We start from the raw sequence: 17135 nt of genomic DNA on the forward strand, positions 1-17135 counted from the left end.
TATCTTTTAATTTAATCCATCCATGAACCTTCTGAAGCACTCTGTATGTGTATGATTAAAAATTATACTTAGAAGTAAGGATCATTTGCTGATGAGGTTCAGGTCAGTCAATCTTTAGGCTTCAATGCTGGTGCTTTCTTCATGCCTTTGATTTATTTAAAATCTCATTTATTACTTATCAAATTTTTATATTTTATTGCTTACATGAGTACCCATTTGTGCAATGATTTGGTCAAAATTCCAAAATTAATCTATAAAAAGGCCCAGAAAGCCAAGATAACCATTCAAATTCTACTTTTCTGGTGTCATTTCTGGATTAAATATAAACTTTTTTTACTTTAAGAAACTTTGAGTATTTTCTCCCATACAACTTTCCCCTAAATGAAGGCGACAAATACCTAGAGGCTTCTTAAGCACATTTTTCTTTTTAATAATTTTTTTCATATACCACATATCATGACACATAGGTGATTTGTCTCATATTTTCTGACAATAATTTTGGTTATGGATTAGGATAAGCAATGAGGGGAGGTAAAAAGCTAATCACTGGTAACATTACTTTAGATTTACTTATACTATTGATTTGTTTTACAGCAAACAATAAAAACTGCCTACTGATTATGTTGATTTTAATGTATAGAGAAGTTAGCAAACTGGCTGCTTGCTACTTGCTTATTACTTTCCAGAAGTTGCTATTTTATGTGCAGCAGCTATTTCAGAGTTCCTCCTTACTTAGGCACTGCTGGAAAGAAGGATGAAGCCAGATTTATTTGTGGAACTAAATTTGTTTTCAGACTTCTCCTCCGTGGTGCCTGTGAAATAAAGGGATATTAGATAGTAACTGACATTCTGTGACAAACACAATTTTATAGAGACAAGTTTCACTACTAATACATAGTGATTTTAATACTTTCAGGAAAAAACCTCAAAAGCATAGTTATTTCCTTTGTAGTTCTTTGTGCCTTCAATGGTAAATGTGTGTTAAAAGTAGGAGTTGAGAATCCCAAAGGCTGTAGTAGAAAAGCAGAAGATTTAGAACCAATTAACTGCACAGTTATTCATCATGGGTCTCAGGTACACATTCAGAAAAAGGTTGCTTTAAAACAAAGTAAGACATGGCCGGCGCCACGGCTCACTAGGTTAATCCTCTGCCTTGAGGCACTGGCACACCAGGTTCTAGTCCCGGTCGGGGCGCCAGATTCTGTCCCGGTTGCCCCCCTTCCAGGCCAGCTCTCTGCTGTGGCCGGGAGTGCAGCGGAGGATGGCCCAAGTCCTTAGGCCCTGCACCCCATGGGAGACCAGGATAAGTACCTGGCTCCTGCCATCAGATCAGCGCGGTGCGCCGGCCGCAGCACACCGGCCGCAGTGGCCATTGGAGGGTGAACCAACGGCAAAGGAAGACCTTTCTCTCTGTCTCTCTCTCTCTCTCACTGTCCACTCTGCCTGAAAAAAAAAAAACAAAGTAAGATGTGAATAATAATTATGTATATTAGTTATGGAGTTCATTCACTCACAAAAAAAAATAAATAAAATGATGATCACACACATGAGAAATGAAAACAGGAGTAGCCATCCTAATATAAGACAAAATAGACTTTAATACAAAATTGTTTAAAAAGACAAAGAAGGACATTATATAATTATTAAGAGATCAATTCAACAGGAAGATGTGTAAATGTATATGTACCCAATGCCAGGGTGCCTAGCTATGTAAAACAAATGTTAATGGATATAAAGGGAGAAATAGACTCCAATAAAATAATAATGGGTGGCTTCAACTCCCCACTTTCATTAGTGGTCAGATCTACCAGACAAAAAAATCAACAAAGAAACAACAGAAATAATCTATGTTATGGACCAAATTGACCTAATTGACATCTACAAAACCTTAAATTCTCACATGTGCAGAATACACATTCTTTTCATCAATGCATGGAATTTTTTTTAGATAGACCATTCACTAGCCCATAAAGCAAGTCACAACAAATTAAAAAAAAAACCCTGATATCATACCATGTGTCTTTTTGGACCACAATGGAATTGTGGATATTAGCAACTTAAGAAACTCTAGAAAACATGCAAACATGTGGAGACTGAACATCCTACTGAATGAACAATGGGTCATAATGGAAATCAAGTGGGAAATCAAAAAATTGTTAGAAATTAATGAAGAAAACAAAACAATATATCAAAGCATTTGAGATACAGCAAAAGCAGTGTTAGGAGGAAAGTTTATAGCAATTAGTGCCTACATCACAAAATTGGAAAGGCATCAAAAAAGTGATCCAACAATATATCTCAAGGACCTGCAAAAACAAGAACAAACCAAACCCAAAATTAGTAGGAGGAAAGAAATAATTAACATTAGGGAAGAAATAAACAAAATTGAAACCAAAAATGGTACAAAAGATTGGTGCAACAAAGATCAGTTTTTTTGAAAAAATAAACAAAATTGATACCCATTGGCTCAGCTAACCAAGAAAGAGACCCAAAGTAATAATAAATAGCGATGAAATCACAGAAATAAGAATCATTACAACAAACAGCTATATGCCAACAAGTTAGAAAATCTAGAAAAAATGGATAGATTTCTGGATACCTACAATCTACCAAAATTAAGTCATGAAGATATAGCATACCAAAATAGACCAATAGCAAGATATAGATTGAATCAGTAATAAAGACCCTCCCAGGATTGGATAGCTTCACTGCTGAATTCTACCAAACCATTAGAAAATAACTAACTATAGTTCTTCTCAAGCTATTCAAAACAATTGAAGGGGAGAGACTCCTCCCAAGCTTCTATGAGGCCAGCATCATCTTAATTTGTAAACCAGAAAAAGACACAATAAAGAGAACTGTACACCAATATCCCTGATGAACATATATGTAAAAATCTTCAACAAAATACTAGCTAATATAATCTAACAATACATTAGAAAGATCATTCACCTGAACCAAATGGGATTTATCCCTGGGATGCAGGAAAAGTTCAACATACACAAATAAAAGTGAAAAATCACAGTAACAAATTAAAGAATAAAAACCATATGATTATCTCAATAGAAGCAGAGAAGGCATTTGATAAAATATAACATCCTTTCATGATAAAAAAGAAAACTTTAAGAAAATTGGGTGTGGAAAGAACATTCCTCAACATAATCAAGGTAATATATGACAGACCATCAGGCAGCATCCTACTGAATTGGGGAAAGTTTGAAGCATTTCCGCTAAGATCCACAACCAGACAAGAATGCCTACTTTCACCATTGCTATTCAATATAGTTCTGGAAGTTTTAGCCAGAGCCATTAGGAAGGAAGGAAGGAAGGAAGGGAGGAAGGAAGGAAGGAGGGAAGGGGAGGGGAGGGGAGGGGAGGGGAAGGGGATGGGAGGGGAGGGGAGGGAAGGAAGGAGGGAAGGAAGGAAGGGAGGAAGGAAGGGAGGGAGGAAGGGAGGGAGGGAGGGAGGAAGGGGAAAGAAAGAGAAAGAAGGAAAGAAAAAGAAATCAAAGGGATATAAATTGGAAAGGAGGAAGTCAAATTATCCCTGTTTTTAGATGACATGATCCTATGTATTAAGGAACCAAAAGACTCCACAAAGACACTATTTGAACTCAAGAAAGTTTGGTAAAGTTGCAGGATATAAAACCAACACACAAAAATCCATAGCCTTTGTAAACACTAACAATGCTGTGGCTGAGAAAGAACTTGTAAGATCAGTGATAACAGCTGCATTTACAATAGCTGCCAAAACTTTAAATACTTTGGAATAAATTTAACTAAGGATGTGAAAAATCTCTACAAGGAAAATTTCAAGGCATTAAAGAGATAGAAGACACTAAAAAATGGGAAAATCTTCCATGTTCAGAATTGGAAGAATTAATATCTTCAAAATGTCCATATTACCCAAAATAATTTACAGATTCAGTCCCAATCATCTGACATTCTTCTCAGATCTGGAAAAAACAATGCCAAAATTCATATGGAAACACAAGAAATCTCAAATAACTAAAGTAATCCTATGCAACAAAAACAAAGTCAGAGGCATCACAATACCAGATTTCAAGACATACTATAAGACAATTATAATAAAAACAGACCGGTACTGGCACAAAAAAGGACATGTAGACCAATGGAACAGAACAGAAACCCCAAAAATTAATCCACACATCTACAACCAACTTATCTTTCACAAACAAGCTAAAATCAATCCCTGGAGCAAGGACAGTCTCTTCAACAAATGGTGCTGGGAAAACTGGATCTCCACATGAAACAACTCCCCTAACTTGGACCTTCTATAAAAATCAACTCTAAATAGATCAAGGATCTAAATCTACCACCGAATACCACCAAATTATTAGGGGATTACATCAGGGAAACTCTGCAAGACATTGGCATAGGCAAAGAGTTCTTAGAAAAGATCCCAGGGGCACAGGCAACAAAAGCAAAATTAGACAGATGATTACATTAAGTTAAGCTTCTGCACTATAAAGGAAATGATCCACAAAGTGAAGAGGCAACTGGCAGAATGGGAGAAATTATTTGCAAACTATGCAACTGATAAAGTATTAATATCTAGGATCTATAAAGAATTCAAGAAACTTTTTTTTTTGACAGGCAGAGTGGACAGTGAGAGAGAGAGACAGAGAAAGGTCTTCCTTTGCCGTTGGTTCACCCTCCAATGGCTGCCGCGGCCGGCGCACTGCGGCCGGCGCACCGCGCTGATCCGAAGCAAGGAGCCAGGTACTTATCCTGGTCTCCCATGGGGTGCAGTGCCCAAGCACTTGGGCCATCCTCCACTGCACTCCCGGGCCACAGCAGAGAGCTGGCCTGGAAGAGGGGCAACCGGGACAGAATCCAGCACCCTGACCGAGACTAGAACCCAGTGTGCCGGCGCCTCAAGGCAGAGGATTAGCCTAGTGAGCCACGGCGCCGGCCAGAATTCAAGAAACTTAACAACATCAAAGCAAACAATCCAGTTAAGAAGTGGGCAAAGGACTTGAACACACATTTTTCAAAGGATAAAATTCAAATGACTAATGCTCACAATCATTAACCATCAGTGAAATGTAAATAAAAACCATAATGAGGTTTTACCTCACCCTAGTTAGAATGGCTATCATCCCAACATCAAAAACCAATAAATGCTGGTGAGGATGTATGGAAAAGGTAATCTGAGCCCCTAATCCATTGCTGGTAGGAATGTAAACTAGTATAACCATTATGGAAGACAGTATGGAGATTGCTCATAAATCTGAAAATAAGTCTACCATATGACCTAGCCATCTCTATTCTGTGGATTTGCCCAAACTAAAAGAAATCAGCCCATGAACGTGTACCCATGTTTCTTGCAGCTCTAGCTAAGATATGGAATCAATCCAGATGTCCATCAACTTATGACGAGATAAAGAAAATGTGGTATGTATACACAGTGGAGTCCTGTTCAACCATAAAAAAAGAATGAAATCTTTTTTTCAACAAAATGTATGCAACAGGAAACCATTATACTTCAAGAAGAAAGACAGTTTCAAAAAGACAAATATCATATATTTTATCTGTATGTGGCAGTTAATATAGAATACAAAAAATGTATAGTGATGAAATGGACATCTTATGATATGATTATTGTTTTTAGCTCTTTTTTATATTCCTCTGGAACTTGTGGTCTTCCTACGTTTTACTTGTTGACAATTATTGTTAGTGGAGAATTAAACTTGTGAATATACAATGGATTAGAATTATGTGTTTGCAAAAACTCATGAAAGCATGAGATGTGATATAGCCTGGGGGATTGGGCGAGGGAGAGATAGGAGGAGGGAATTGTGGTTGTCTTCTTGGAATTCTACCTACGGAATACATGAAATCTGCTCTCTTTATCCTAATTTTAAAAATAAATAAAAGAGGCAAGGATAATTACACTTCCATTGGCTATGTTGTGCCAAATTACCTAGCTTCTAAAAACAATTCAGTGAATTTTATCATAAAGCTCTAGGAAGACTTCATTAGTTAAGGCTCACGGATCCTGTTTAATGTTTCTTTTTCCATGTAGCAAATTCATGATTTCCATCTCAATGGGCTAAAAACATATACATCGGAAATAGTTATAAGAACATTATGAACTGAAATAATTGTAGCCCCAGAATATTTCTGAGAACAGAGAAAGAATTGAAAACCAAACAGAAATGAGATACATTGTGGAATTAGAAATAACCTTGGAATTAGGGCTGACTTACTTTTTCATGTTGAGCATGACCTCCTTTCTTTTTTCCAGAAATGCCATCTAAAGATTCACTTCGTGCATCTGAACCAATGAGTGGAAGGAATCTTAGACTAGGGGGACTTGGAACCTAGAAGCCATAAATAGACACGCACAAAGTTATTTATTACTAATGCAATGTGAATGCAGGAGTGAGGGACGGAGAGGGGGAAATACAGCTGCTTCAGAATACACTACTCCTCCCTGTTGCCAACTGTTAATTCTTGATAATTCACCCTTATCATCTATTACCTTAAGTTTGATACAATAATGAACATGATCTGGGTAAAGATAAGTAGCATTTAAGGTTAACTTCAAATTTTTGGCCTTTGATTTATTGTTTTTTAGGTTATATACTCAGTTCTTTTGCAGAAGCTACCTGTGGTGGAAATTTGAAGAATAAGTAGGGATTTAGATAGAGAAAGTGAATAGATGAACCCTAGGCAAAGAGGCAGCCCAGGCACAATCACAGAGGTAAGGGTGAAACCAGGGAAGTTTGGACATGGCAAGTAATTAATCTGGCTATAATATAGGGAGAGCATGGGCCTGATGTTGTGGGAAATGAGGGCACACAGTTCTGTCAGAAACCAGATCATGGAAGGTTTGTATGGCAATCAAGCATTTGGATTTTATCTTCTAAGTGATGAAGATCCAGCAGGGTAAAATTCAAAGTAGCTACTGTGTGGAATGGCCAAGACAAGTGATCTAGACCTTTGACACACAGAATCCAAACCTTCTTTTGGATTGGACATAATAGATTTATGGAAGCTGAGGGCTGGCTTTGTTATGTGATTTTCTTTAGTCATGCTTAGTAACCTGAGGTCAGGAATGAGATGTCAGATTCTGCTGTAGTCTTAGAAACCTTCAACTCACCCTATATATAGGCAGAGAACCGAATACAATCCCTGCCTTAATGTTTTCACTCAAGGAACTTTCCAAGGCATATTTTTGAGTCTGTAAAACAAATGAATGCTTAATGAAATCAGGGTACATTCAATTAGTTGAAAAATACTTGGGTTCAAATCCTAACCATCACTAGTTCCAGGATCTTGGGCAAGCCCTTCTTGTTGAATAGTTATGAGACTCAAAAGAGATCATACATAGAGTAAGGTGCTATGCAAGTATAAATTTTATTGTCATTATATTATTATTATGAGCAACAAGATATCAAAAAGAAGTTAACAGGAAAGAAGTAGATAGATTAGTATTACATAATTGAGAATGAAAAAGAATAAGAAAAATGATTGCAGGTGAAAATCAGGGACTCCTAAGTGAAAGGCATTTCTATGGAATTTAGCATTGAACCTTTGTTATTTTAACAAACACTTTAGCTAAGAAGAAGGCAAAACTTGAATAAATATTTTTTACTTGGTGCATTCAATTGATTCAAGCTCTCTATAAACCTTTCTAAAGATTTTTCCTAGCTTTTTTCTTAATGTTTAGCTTACTTAAAAAATTATTCCTTATCTTTAAACGGAGTACTAAAAGTGAATTCCAGTCTTTATTTCTAGGTTGTACTATCTCAATCCTATTTTAAAAACTTGAGTATCTATTACATACTATGCATGTGTCTTTGCCAATGATGAGCTTATGATTTTGTAGCTGGGTTGGGAAGTAAGGTAAGTATACAAATAATTATAATTCAATGTAGGACATGCCAAGTGAACATATTGTGAGCATAGGAGATTGGGGCTTTTGAGAAAAGTGGAATTAACATTTAGTGATAATTTCAAATGTACCTGTTATATTTGAGGTTTTTTAAAAGATTTATTTATTTATCTGAAAGTCAGAGTTACAGAGAGAGTGAGAGAGGTTTTCCATTTGCTGATTCACTCCCCAAATGGCCACAATGGCAGAGCTGGGCCTATCTGAAGCCAGGAGCCTAGCATGTGGGTGCAGGATTCCAAGCACTTGGGCCATCTTCTACTGCTTTCTCAGGCCATAGCAGTGAGCTGGATCAGAAGTGGAGCAGCCAGGACTTGAACTGTCACCCATATGGGATGGGCTGGCACTGCAGGCAGTGGCTTTACCCACCACCCTACAGCACTGTCCCCGAGAATTTTCTTATTTATCCTCACAATAACTCTTTGAAGGATTTTCAGATTATCTAAAACTAAACTTAAGTCTTTCAGACTCCACATCCCAGGCTTTCCTTGCTTGTCACCTTGTCTTCAGGGAAGATAAGCTAACTGAGTTCCCTTTGGACAGAAAGGTAAGGTTCTTGAAAAATTATTTCATTTGAATGTATTAAATAATTATAAAATATGAAGTAGATACTATAAAATAATAATGACATAATGAAAAGTCATGGACCCACTGCCCTGTTTTACAAATTGAAACAATACTTCAACTTGAAAGTGTGCAGTTATCTGATCTCACCAGTGTTCATCTTCCCTTGGTTACTAATGACTATCCTGATTTTGTGCTTTTCAATATCTTGCTTTGATTTATATGTTTTTATTTTATATGGCTTTTCCAAAGCAATGTTTTGTTCTGTTTTGCCTACAATGGGCTTTTACACAAATTAAATTATTTATAGATATACTCAGGCAAAACTTTTCTCATTTTAGCTGTATGTTTCAGACATTCATGCATGTAACTGTTACTCTAGTTAATTTATTTTCTCTGTTTTATAGTGTACTAACTTAACATAATTCTATAATTTACTTACCCAACATGCAGTGATGCACATTTGGCTGCTTTCAATTTTGCTTTTACAACAGACTTGCTCTGAGCTTCCTTATACCTGTCTCCTAAGCACATGTTCAAGGTATTTCCCAGGTTGTATATACAGCAAGATAGGCCAATATCTAACTTTACTAGATAATGCCACATTGTTTTCCAAAGTGGTTCTGCAATTTGTATTGTGGCCACCAGCAGATTAGTGTTTTAACTGTGCCACATGCACAGTGACCCTGGTTACTCCCTGACTTTTTGACATTTGTTAGTCTGGTAGATCCTATGTCTGGTAGTATCCTATGATATTTTTATATACGCCACTAATGAGCTTGAACATCTTTTTATGTGTTTGTTGATGATTTTTTTTTTCTTTTGTGAAGTATCTAGTCAAGTTTTTAACCATTTTTAAGCATGATGTCTTTTTTTCTCACTTACTTTCAGGGATTATTTACATCGTATGCATACTAACCTTTTCTTAGATATATGTGTTACAAAGGTAGGGTGGACAGATGGAGGGAGGTTATGAATGTCATAAGGATGTCCCAGATGATCCAGACTGTAAGATAGAAGACTGAGGGGAACTCTCAGGGAAACAACAATATAGAAAGTAGGGTAATGGTCTTTTATTAGTGGAGGTTGGTTTTTTTTATTATTGCTTCAAATTTTATTTATTCCCATTTTATTTGAAAAGCAGACAGAGAGGAGGGAAGAGAGATCTTATGTCTTTTGGTTCAGTCCCCAAAAGCCTGCAGCACTTGATGTTGGCCCAGGTCAGAGCTAAAAGCTAGGAATCCAATCTGAGTCTCCCACATGGCTGGCAGGAATCTAATTACTTGAGCCAACTTTTGTTGCTTCCCAGGTTGCACAATAACAGGAAGCTACAATCAGCGCAGAGCCTGAACCCAGGTACTCCTAATATGGAATGGGGGCATTCCAAGCAGCATTCTAACCACTGCACCAAATGCCTGCTCTGGATAACTTCAGAAAGTATGTTTGGTTTATTTTGTAGGAGATCTTGAAGAAATCAGTTTTCATTAATTAATACCTGACTTTATCCTAAAGACTCATGCTATATTCATTCTCTAAAAGTATTAAAAGTAGGAATAGAAAGAACATGAGTATGTTTGCTCTCCAAATTGTGCATGAAAAAAAATTGTGTCTGTGAATGGTAGATAATGGTCACCAAGATGTCCATGCCCTACTCTCTACTAACTGCCCCCATCTGTGAATATGTTGCTCTACTTGGTTAAAGATTCTTCAAATGTGGGATCAATGTTAAGAATCTCGAGGTGGGGAGATTATCCTAGATTTTCATGTGGACCCAATCTAATCACACAAATCCTTAAAAGCAAAGAATCTTCCCTGCTAAGTCAGAAGGACATGTGACTACAAGGTCTGAGAGACATAATATTTCTAGCTTTGGAAATTCAGGAAGGGGCCACAAACTAAGAAATAGGGGACTCTGCCCCTCAGCCTCCAGAAAGGAACACAGTTCTAGTGACACCTCAGTTATAGACCATTGAGACCTATGTCAGATTCTTACAGAATTGTAACATAAGTAATTTATATTTCTTCAGCAATAAAATTTATGATAATTTGTAGCAGCAGAACTAGAAAACAAATATATTACATTTACTAGACATATTTGAATTCAGGAATGGAAAAGCAGAAGCAAATTTCTTTTTAAAGCTACCTTGGGAGAAGAAAGAGACTTGAAAAACTTAAAATCATGTTCCACTTCAAAGGGCTTGGGAGGTGTACATTTGAATAGTAAAGACATTGAGCTTATTTTCCTCCATCTGCATATAAGATACAAGGAAAAAATGTTAAGTACATACCCACTTTTTATTCTTTGTTAGCTAAACAAATGTGTATTCTTTGTCAGCTAAACAAATGTGTCCTCTCCCTGTGGTTCCTCAAATCCCTGGCTCCCATAGCACTCATCCCAATGGTACTATGTCTGACCTAATCCTTACTCCACTTGAATTCCTAGATTTTCCTTTAGGGTAACCACAGTGATTCCTGATTTACCTGGACATTACACACAGTTAAATTCATTGATAGTCACTGGAAGAGAAAATCTGTATAGTTGGAATGGGGAAACCTTTTATATGAATTCGAAGGTTGATTTTCATGAGTTTCAGAAAAGTTTTCCCTATAGTTAAAACTATATCATTTCTGGGCAGCAAAGGCAAGCCTTGAGCACTCCAATAGTTTTCACCGTCACTTGGAACCCTTCTTGCGTGTTCTCAAAGCACTCCTATTTTGATCTCAATTCAGTGTAGTTTCTAATTCTGAGCTTCAATGCCTATTTATAGTTCTACCATCCTTTGCATTAGATAATGTCATTGTGTCTCCACAACTGTGGTTTAATGATTGTCCTAAAGGACTTTATGTTTGACAACTCCCTCTGGGTTTTTCCCATTTGGGATTCAACCTCTGTGACTCCCCCAGTTCTGTCACCAGTCTAGGCAGGTCTGATCTCCTGAGCACTGGACATGTAAGACATCCATCATCCAAGCTTGAGCTTTGTTGGTATTGAAAGCTAAGATGAGTACCAATCTTTTCCATTATGACAAAGATCCCACCACAGCCAACACCAGGACTGAAATGTACAAAAGCACAAAACAACTTCTGACTAACATTCTATTCTGTGTTGAAGAAGCATCCTTTCACCCCAGGCTTTTAAGGATGCTCGAGTCTCCCCTATAAACAAATTCTCAACTCTAGGGCTATTTGCATTCTTTAAAAAATAGTCTATACTATCTTTACCTCATATCTACCATTTATTTCTCAGCCTTGTGACATGATATTTACCCATCACACCACTAGGGCCATCGATGACTTCTCAGCTAACAAAAATGCAAAACTAGTGCTTACTTTTCTCTTGTCCTTTGTGACCTCACTGCTACATTCTATGGATGCTACATTCTACATTCTTTCTTTTGTTTTGTTTTTTTTTTTTTTTCAAAGATCTATTTATTTGAAAGGGCTCAGAAAGAGAGAGAGAGAGAGAGGGAGGTCTTCCATACACTTGTTCACTTCCAGATAGCCACAACAGCCATGGCTGAAGCCAGGAGCCAGGAGCTTCTTCTGGGTCTCCCATGTGGGTTGCAGTGGCATAAGCACTTGGACCATCTTCTGCTGTTTTTTCCAGACTATTAGCATGGAGCTGGATTGGAAGTGGAACAGCTGTGACAAACTGGTGCCCATGTGGGATGCTGTGTCGCAGGTGGCAGCTTCACCTTCTATGCCAAAAAGCTGGTCCCATTACACATTGTTGATCACCTTACTCACAGCTCCTTCCTCCCTTGACTCCCTGTACATCACTTGATTTGTGGTTTTCCTTTCAATTTCTTAGCTATTCCATTTCAGTGATTTCACTGCTATCTCTTCCTTGGCTTGCTCTTCAGAAGCTATTTCCTAAATTGTTCCTTAATTTTCTGTTTTTCTCAATCTATACCTGAATGACTTATCCACAGTGAAAGCACTGGTGTGTTGGTGAGTCCACAGTCTTTATCTTGAGGCACTCCAGACAGATCTATCTTGGTGCTCATTAAGACCCTTTGTAACCTAACCAAATGCATTTTTCTTTTCCTTTTCATATCTAATGACTACTGAGCTTGTAACTAACTAGAAAGTCTGTTCAAACAGATAGATAATGCTTGCATGTGAATTTCAGAAACTGGTCTTTAGAAAGTCAGCTGAAGGTGCAAATTAATCCGGCCAGCCCTCTTCAGCATGACCAGATGTTTGAATTTATTGTAACTAGAGTTTGAGGGGGTATGGGTAAGCATGGGCAGTAGGCTGAGTGAATCTCATGCTGATTAATAAAACACTACAATCTCTTAACTGAATTCTTTGCCTCTATCAGATCTCAGCCAAATAACATTTTTTAGCTATTTAGTTATGCAGAACATCTGCTATTCCCTCCTCATGATGAAGTCAAACCATCAACCAAGTTTCTTAAGGAACCTTGCTGAGTCTGAGTTACCCTGTTATCAGACCCACACCTAGCTTCAGCACCTGACTCAGCAGTGCAACCTCACTTTTGCATCACTTAAAAACCCCGGAGCATACTCACCAACCAGGACAGTATTTATTGAGTACCCCCTCAAAGTCTGGTATCATTTTCATATGCTGGTCAATTAAGCTTTGTTTTTTCTTTTTCCTTAAACTTTGTCCTCCTTACTCAGACTTGGCCCCAGTGACAAGGACTGGATTATCCACCTTCACTTGAGTTGGACTATAATATCTCAGACTTAACCCTGCCTCAAGTCAAGCTCATTACTTCCTCCAGACCTGCTTTTCCTCTTGTGTATCCTCTTACAGGGAATTCTATAAAGTTTAAAAATTTTTACTTGGTCCACTATAAAGCCCATTGTGATGTGACCCTATAGATTTTTCTAGCTTTATTTCCTTTTATATTTTCCCCATGTGCCCCAAAATACTGCATCATAATCTCATTATTTAGCACTTTGGCTCAGGCAGTTGCCTCTCTGATCTTCTTTGGTAAAGTCTTATTTAGCCTTTTGTTATTATTTGAAGAATTAAATGTTTCCAAAAGTACTACTCTACCAACTCACAGCTTTTTTTTTTTTTTTTCACAGGCAGAGTGGACAGTGAGAGAGAGAGACAGAGAAAGGTCTTCCTTTGCCGTTGGTTCACCCTCCAATGGCCGCCGCGGCCGGTGCACTGCGGCCGGTGCACCGCGCTGATCTGAAGGCAAGAGCCAGGTGCTTCTCCTGGTCTCCCATGGGGTGCAGGGCTCAAGCACTTGGGCCATCCTCCACTGCACTCCCTGGCCACAGCAGAGAGCTGGCCTGGAAGAGGGGCAACCGGGACAGAATCTGGCGCCCCGACCGGGACTAGAACCCAGTGTGCTGGCGCTGCAAGGTGGAGGATTAGCCTAGTGAGCCGCGGTGCCGGCCCCAACTCACAGCTTTTTATTTACACTTTTTTTCTTTCCACTGGATTGAAATGTTACTGAAAATTTCTAGACCTATAACCTTTAAATTTTCTGTGTCCAGAACAATGTCACAATTTAATTCTTTTCTGGTCATCTAAAGAAAAGCTAATGATCTTACCTTGTTCGGTCAAATACCAGAGGATATTCGTATCTTTCCTTTTCTGTTAAATTGCTTTCTTCTTTCATTTCTATGGGATATTCACTAACATCACAAGGCAAAATGAAATCACTTGTCTGTGATAATTCAAAGTTCCTTCGCTGTCCAAAGTAGCCACAGTAATGACCACTGAGGGCATGCCAAAGCCTGAGAAAAGGTAAAGAGGAGAGGAAGGAGAAAGTAAATGGGGACTTCTGTGGCAGTTATTATGTTCATTAGATCATCAAGGATTTTGCACCTGAGTCTAAGACTCTTCCTAGTAAATGCCGTGGGGCTAATCATAATGTAGACATTTTGATCAGAACTCCAATCCACAATCTTTTAGTGAAATGTCAGTTTGAATCTGCATTTATGACACCCATTTATCAGAGCTGGAAGACAAGGAACAGATTTTTTTCCGAAAATAACACTTTATTTAAGATAATCAGAACTCACACTGGCTGACAGTCTATTATTTTTTTTAAGCCTTAAGAGTGGACTCTATCTCTGCTGTCTACATTTCAAATCAGTATCAACAGAATTTGTAGAACTAGTGATGCTTTTATTAAATATAAAATTCCTCTTGACTTTCATTCACAATTCCTACTCTTAGGGAAACACCATACTAATGTCCTGCAGAAAGATGGCAAAATAGTGACTCTATATGCATTATTATTCATCAGTTCTCTAGGAGGTTCCTGTAAATAGCACATGTATCTATATCTTATGGAACAGAAACTGTCTTAGGGAAAGAACATCCTATTTGGAAGATCTTCCTTTTCTTTCTTGATTTCAACCTTAGAGCAGTAAATGATGAAAACAATCATCATGTGCCCTGCAGTAGTGATTCAGAACAAGGAAGACAAGCTAAAGGAGCCATGAGAGGGGCTGGAGCTGTGGCGCAGCAGGTTAACGCCCTGGCCTGAAGCGCCAGCATCCCATATGGGCGCTGGTTCGAGATCCAGCTGCCCCACTCTCAGGCTGTTGCGGCCAACTGGGGAGTGAACCATTGGATGGAAGATCTCTCTCTCTCTCTCTCTCTCTCTGCCTCCCCTCTCTCTGTGTAACTCTGACTTTCAAATAAATAAATAAAACTTAAAAAAAAAATAAAGGAGCTATGAGAGGACTCCACAAAGCTCAAGTAGCACCTCAAAGAAGATGCTGAGGATGAAGCAGAAGCAGAGGTATCCAATTAGGACACCTCATGCTTGACAGTACCCTGAGGACTTAATGAATGTCTTATATTTCTTTCATGATTTAATTCTGCTGCATTAAAAAAATGTCACACTTTGTTAAAAAGACAAGCACTTTAACACAAACAGAACAGTAAGAGACTAACCTCAGAACAAATCTAAATTTATTCTGCTTTGAACCAGAACTGAAATAACTTTTGGTCTCCTTGTTTCATCTCCATGTGGAACACTCCCAACAAATGAATCCTTCCCCTCAGCCTGATTTCCTGTCCCTTGGAAATGGATCCTTGGCTACCCTGAACCTGTCTTTGCCTCCCTAAAATTTGGTCTTCAGACTGATGGTGCTGTGTCCCAGAGTTTAGCATCAATTATGTAAATTTCCTATTAAAATCACAATATTTTTGACCAATAATATTTTGAATTAAAATTGACTAGCTCTTTAGAATGTGGTGGCCAGTATCAGCAAGACAATGAAGAGAGTTGCATTCTGAGATAACAATTGATAGTTAGGCTCTTTGAACTGAGTATTTAAGGAGACTTCCACTTGAAGGATTATAAAAGTAATTTCTCCAAGCCAAGGATAACTGATTTGAGCAGTGCTATGAGCTGAATGCTTATATGCCCTCGAATTTCTTAGGCTGAAACTTCATGTCTCGCATATGGGGTTGCGGTGGAGCTTTGACAGATATTTAGGTTGTGAAGTCCCCAGCCTCATGAATATGATTAGTGCCACTTTATAAGAGGCTTGGGAGTTCTATTTGCCCCTTCCATCATAGGAGGACACAGATAAATGGAGCCCCTGAAGAAGCTGAGAGATTCCTTGCCAGACACTGAGTCTGCTGTGGCCTTGGTTTTGGTCATCCCAGCCTCCAGCACTGTGAGCAACACATTTCTGTTGTTTATAAATTCCCCAGTCTAAAGCATCTTGTTAAAGCAGCCTGAACAGAATAAGACAAACAGGGAACGCTTACAACTAGTATGTGTATGTGTGTATGTGTGTGTGTGCACGCGTGTACACACACGGGCGTGTTTGTTGCAAACTCCAATTAACAGTTCTGCTGACAGGTACCTGAAAATAAGCTGAAGCACAGGCCAAGGGACAGTTGTTAAAAACAGCCATAATAAAGCCGGCGCCGTGGCTCAATAGGCTAATCCTCCACCTTGCGGCGCCGGCACACCGGGTTCTAGTCCCGGTCGGGGCACCGGATTCTGTCCCGGTAGCCCCTCTTCCAGGCCAGCTCTCTGCTATGGCCAGGGAGTGCAGTGGAGGATGGCCCAGGTGCTTGGGCCCTGCACCCCATGGGAGACCAGGAAAAAGCACCTGGATCCTGGCTCCTGCCATCGGATCAGCGCGGTGCGCCGGCTGCAGCGGTGGCCATTGGAGGGTGAACCAACGGCAAAGGAAGACCTTTCTCTCTCTGTCTCTCTCTGTCCACTCTGCCTATCAAAAATTAAAAAAAAAAAAAAAGCCATAATAATGAAAATGCATACTTTTAATCTCTTCTGCAAATAAAGCAACACATCATTTCTTTTCATCCAGAATAGTACCTTTTCCCTACAGATCCACCTTGAACCAAACATTTCTAAACCTTCTCTTCCATCTTTCCATAATCGTAAGTATTTTGTCTTTGAATGACTCCTATCTTGATTAGTTTTTTTTAATTTTTTACAGGCAGAGTGGACAGTGAGAGAAAGAGACAGAGAGAAAGGTCTTCCTTTTACCGTTGGTTCACCCTCCAATGGCCGCCGCGGCCAGCGCGCTGGGGCTGGCGCACTGCGCTAATCCAATGGCAGGAGCCAGGTGCTTCTCCTGGTCTCCCATGGGGTGCAGGGCCCAAGCACCTGGGCCATCCTCCACTGCACTCCCTGGCCACAGCAGAGAGCTGGCCTGGAAGAGGGGCA

The 17135-nt window shown here is 39.0% G+C and overlaps 1 protein-coding gene across 1 annotated transcript in view; it reads right to left on the bottom strand.

Moving 5' to 3' along the window:
* Window positions 1–409: 409 nt before the first annotated feature.
* LOC100338257 (WD repeat-containing protein 64) overlaps window positions 410–17135 on the bottom strand; it is a 144964-nt gene continuing 128238 nt past the window's right edge. Inside the window, exons 24-28 of the mRNA XM_002717339.6 lie at window positions 14023–14208; window positions 10629–10734; window positions 7130–7210; window positions 6234–6347; window positions 410–812 (exon numbers count right to left, since the gene is read on the bottom strand). Coding sequence (XP_002717385.4) covers window positions 729–812; window positions 6234–6347; window positions 7130–7210; window positions 10629–10734; window positions 14023–14208 — 571 coding nt within the window. The 3' untranslated portion in view covers window positions 410–728. The remainder of the gene's footprint in view (window positions 813–6233; window positions 6348–7129; window positions 7211–10628; window positions 10735–14022; window positions 14209–17135) is intronic.

Source organism: Oryctolagus cuniculus, chromosome 13 (assembly GCF_051225735.1).
Source record: "Oryctolagus cuniculus isolate XC-2025 breed Fujian yellow rabbit chromosome 13, ASM5122573v1, whole genome shotgun sequence".
Taxonomy (NCBI): Eukaryota; Metazoa; Chordata; class Mammalia; order Lagomorpha; family Leporidae; genus Oryctolagus; species Oryctolagus cuniculus.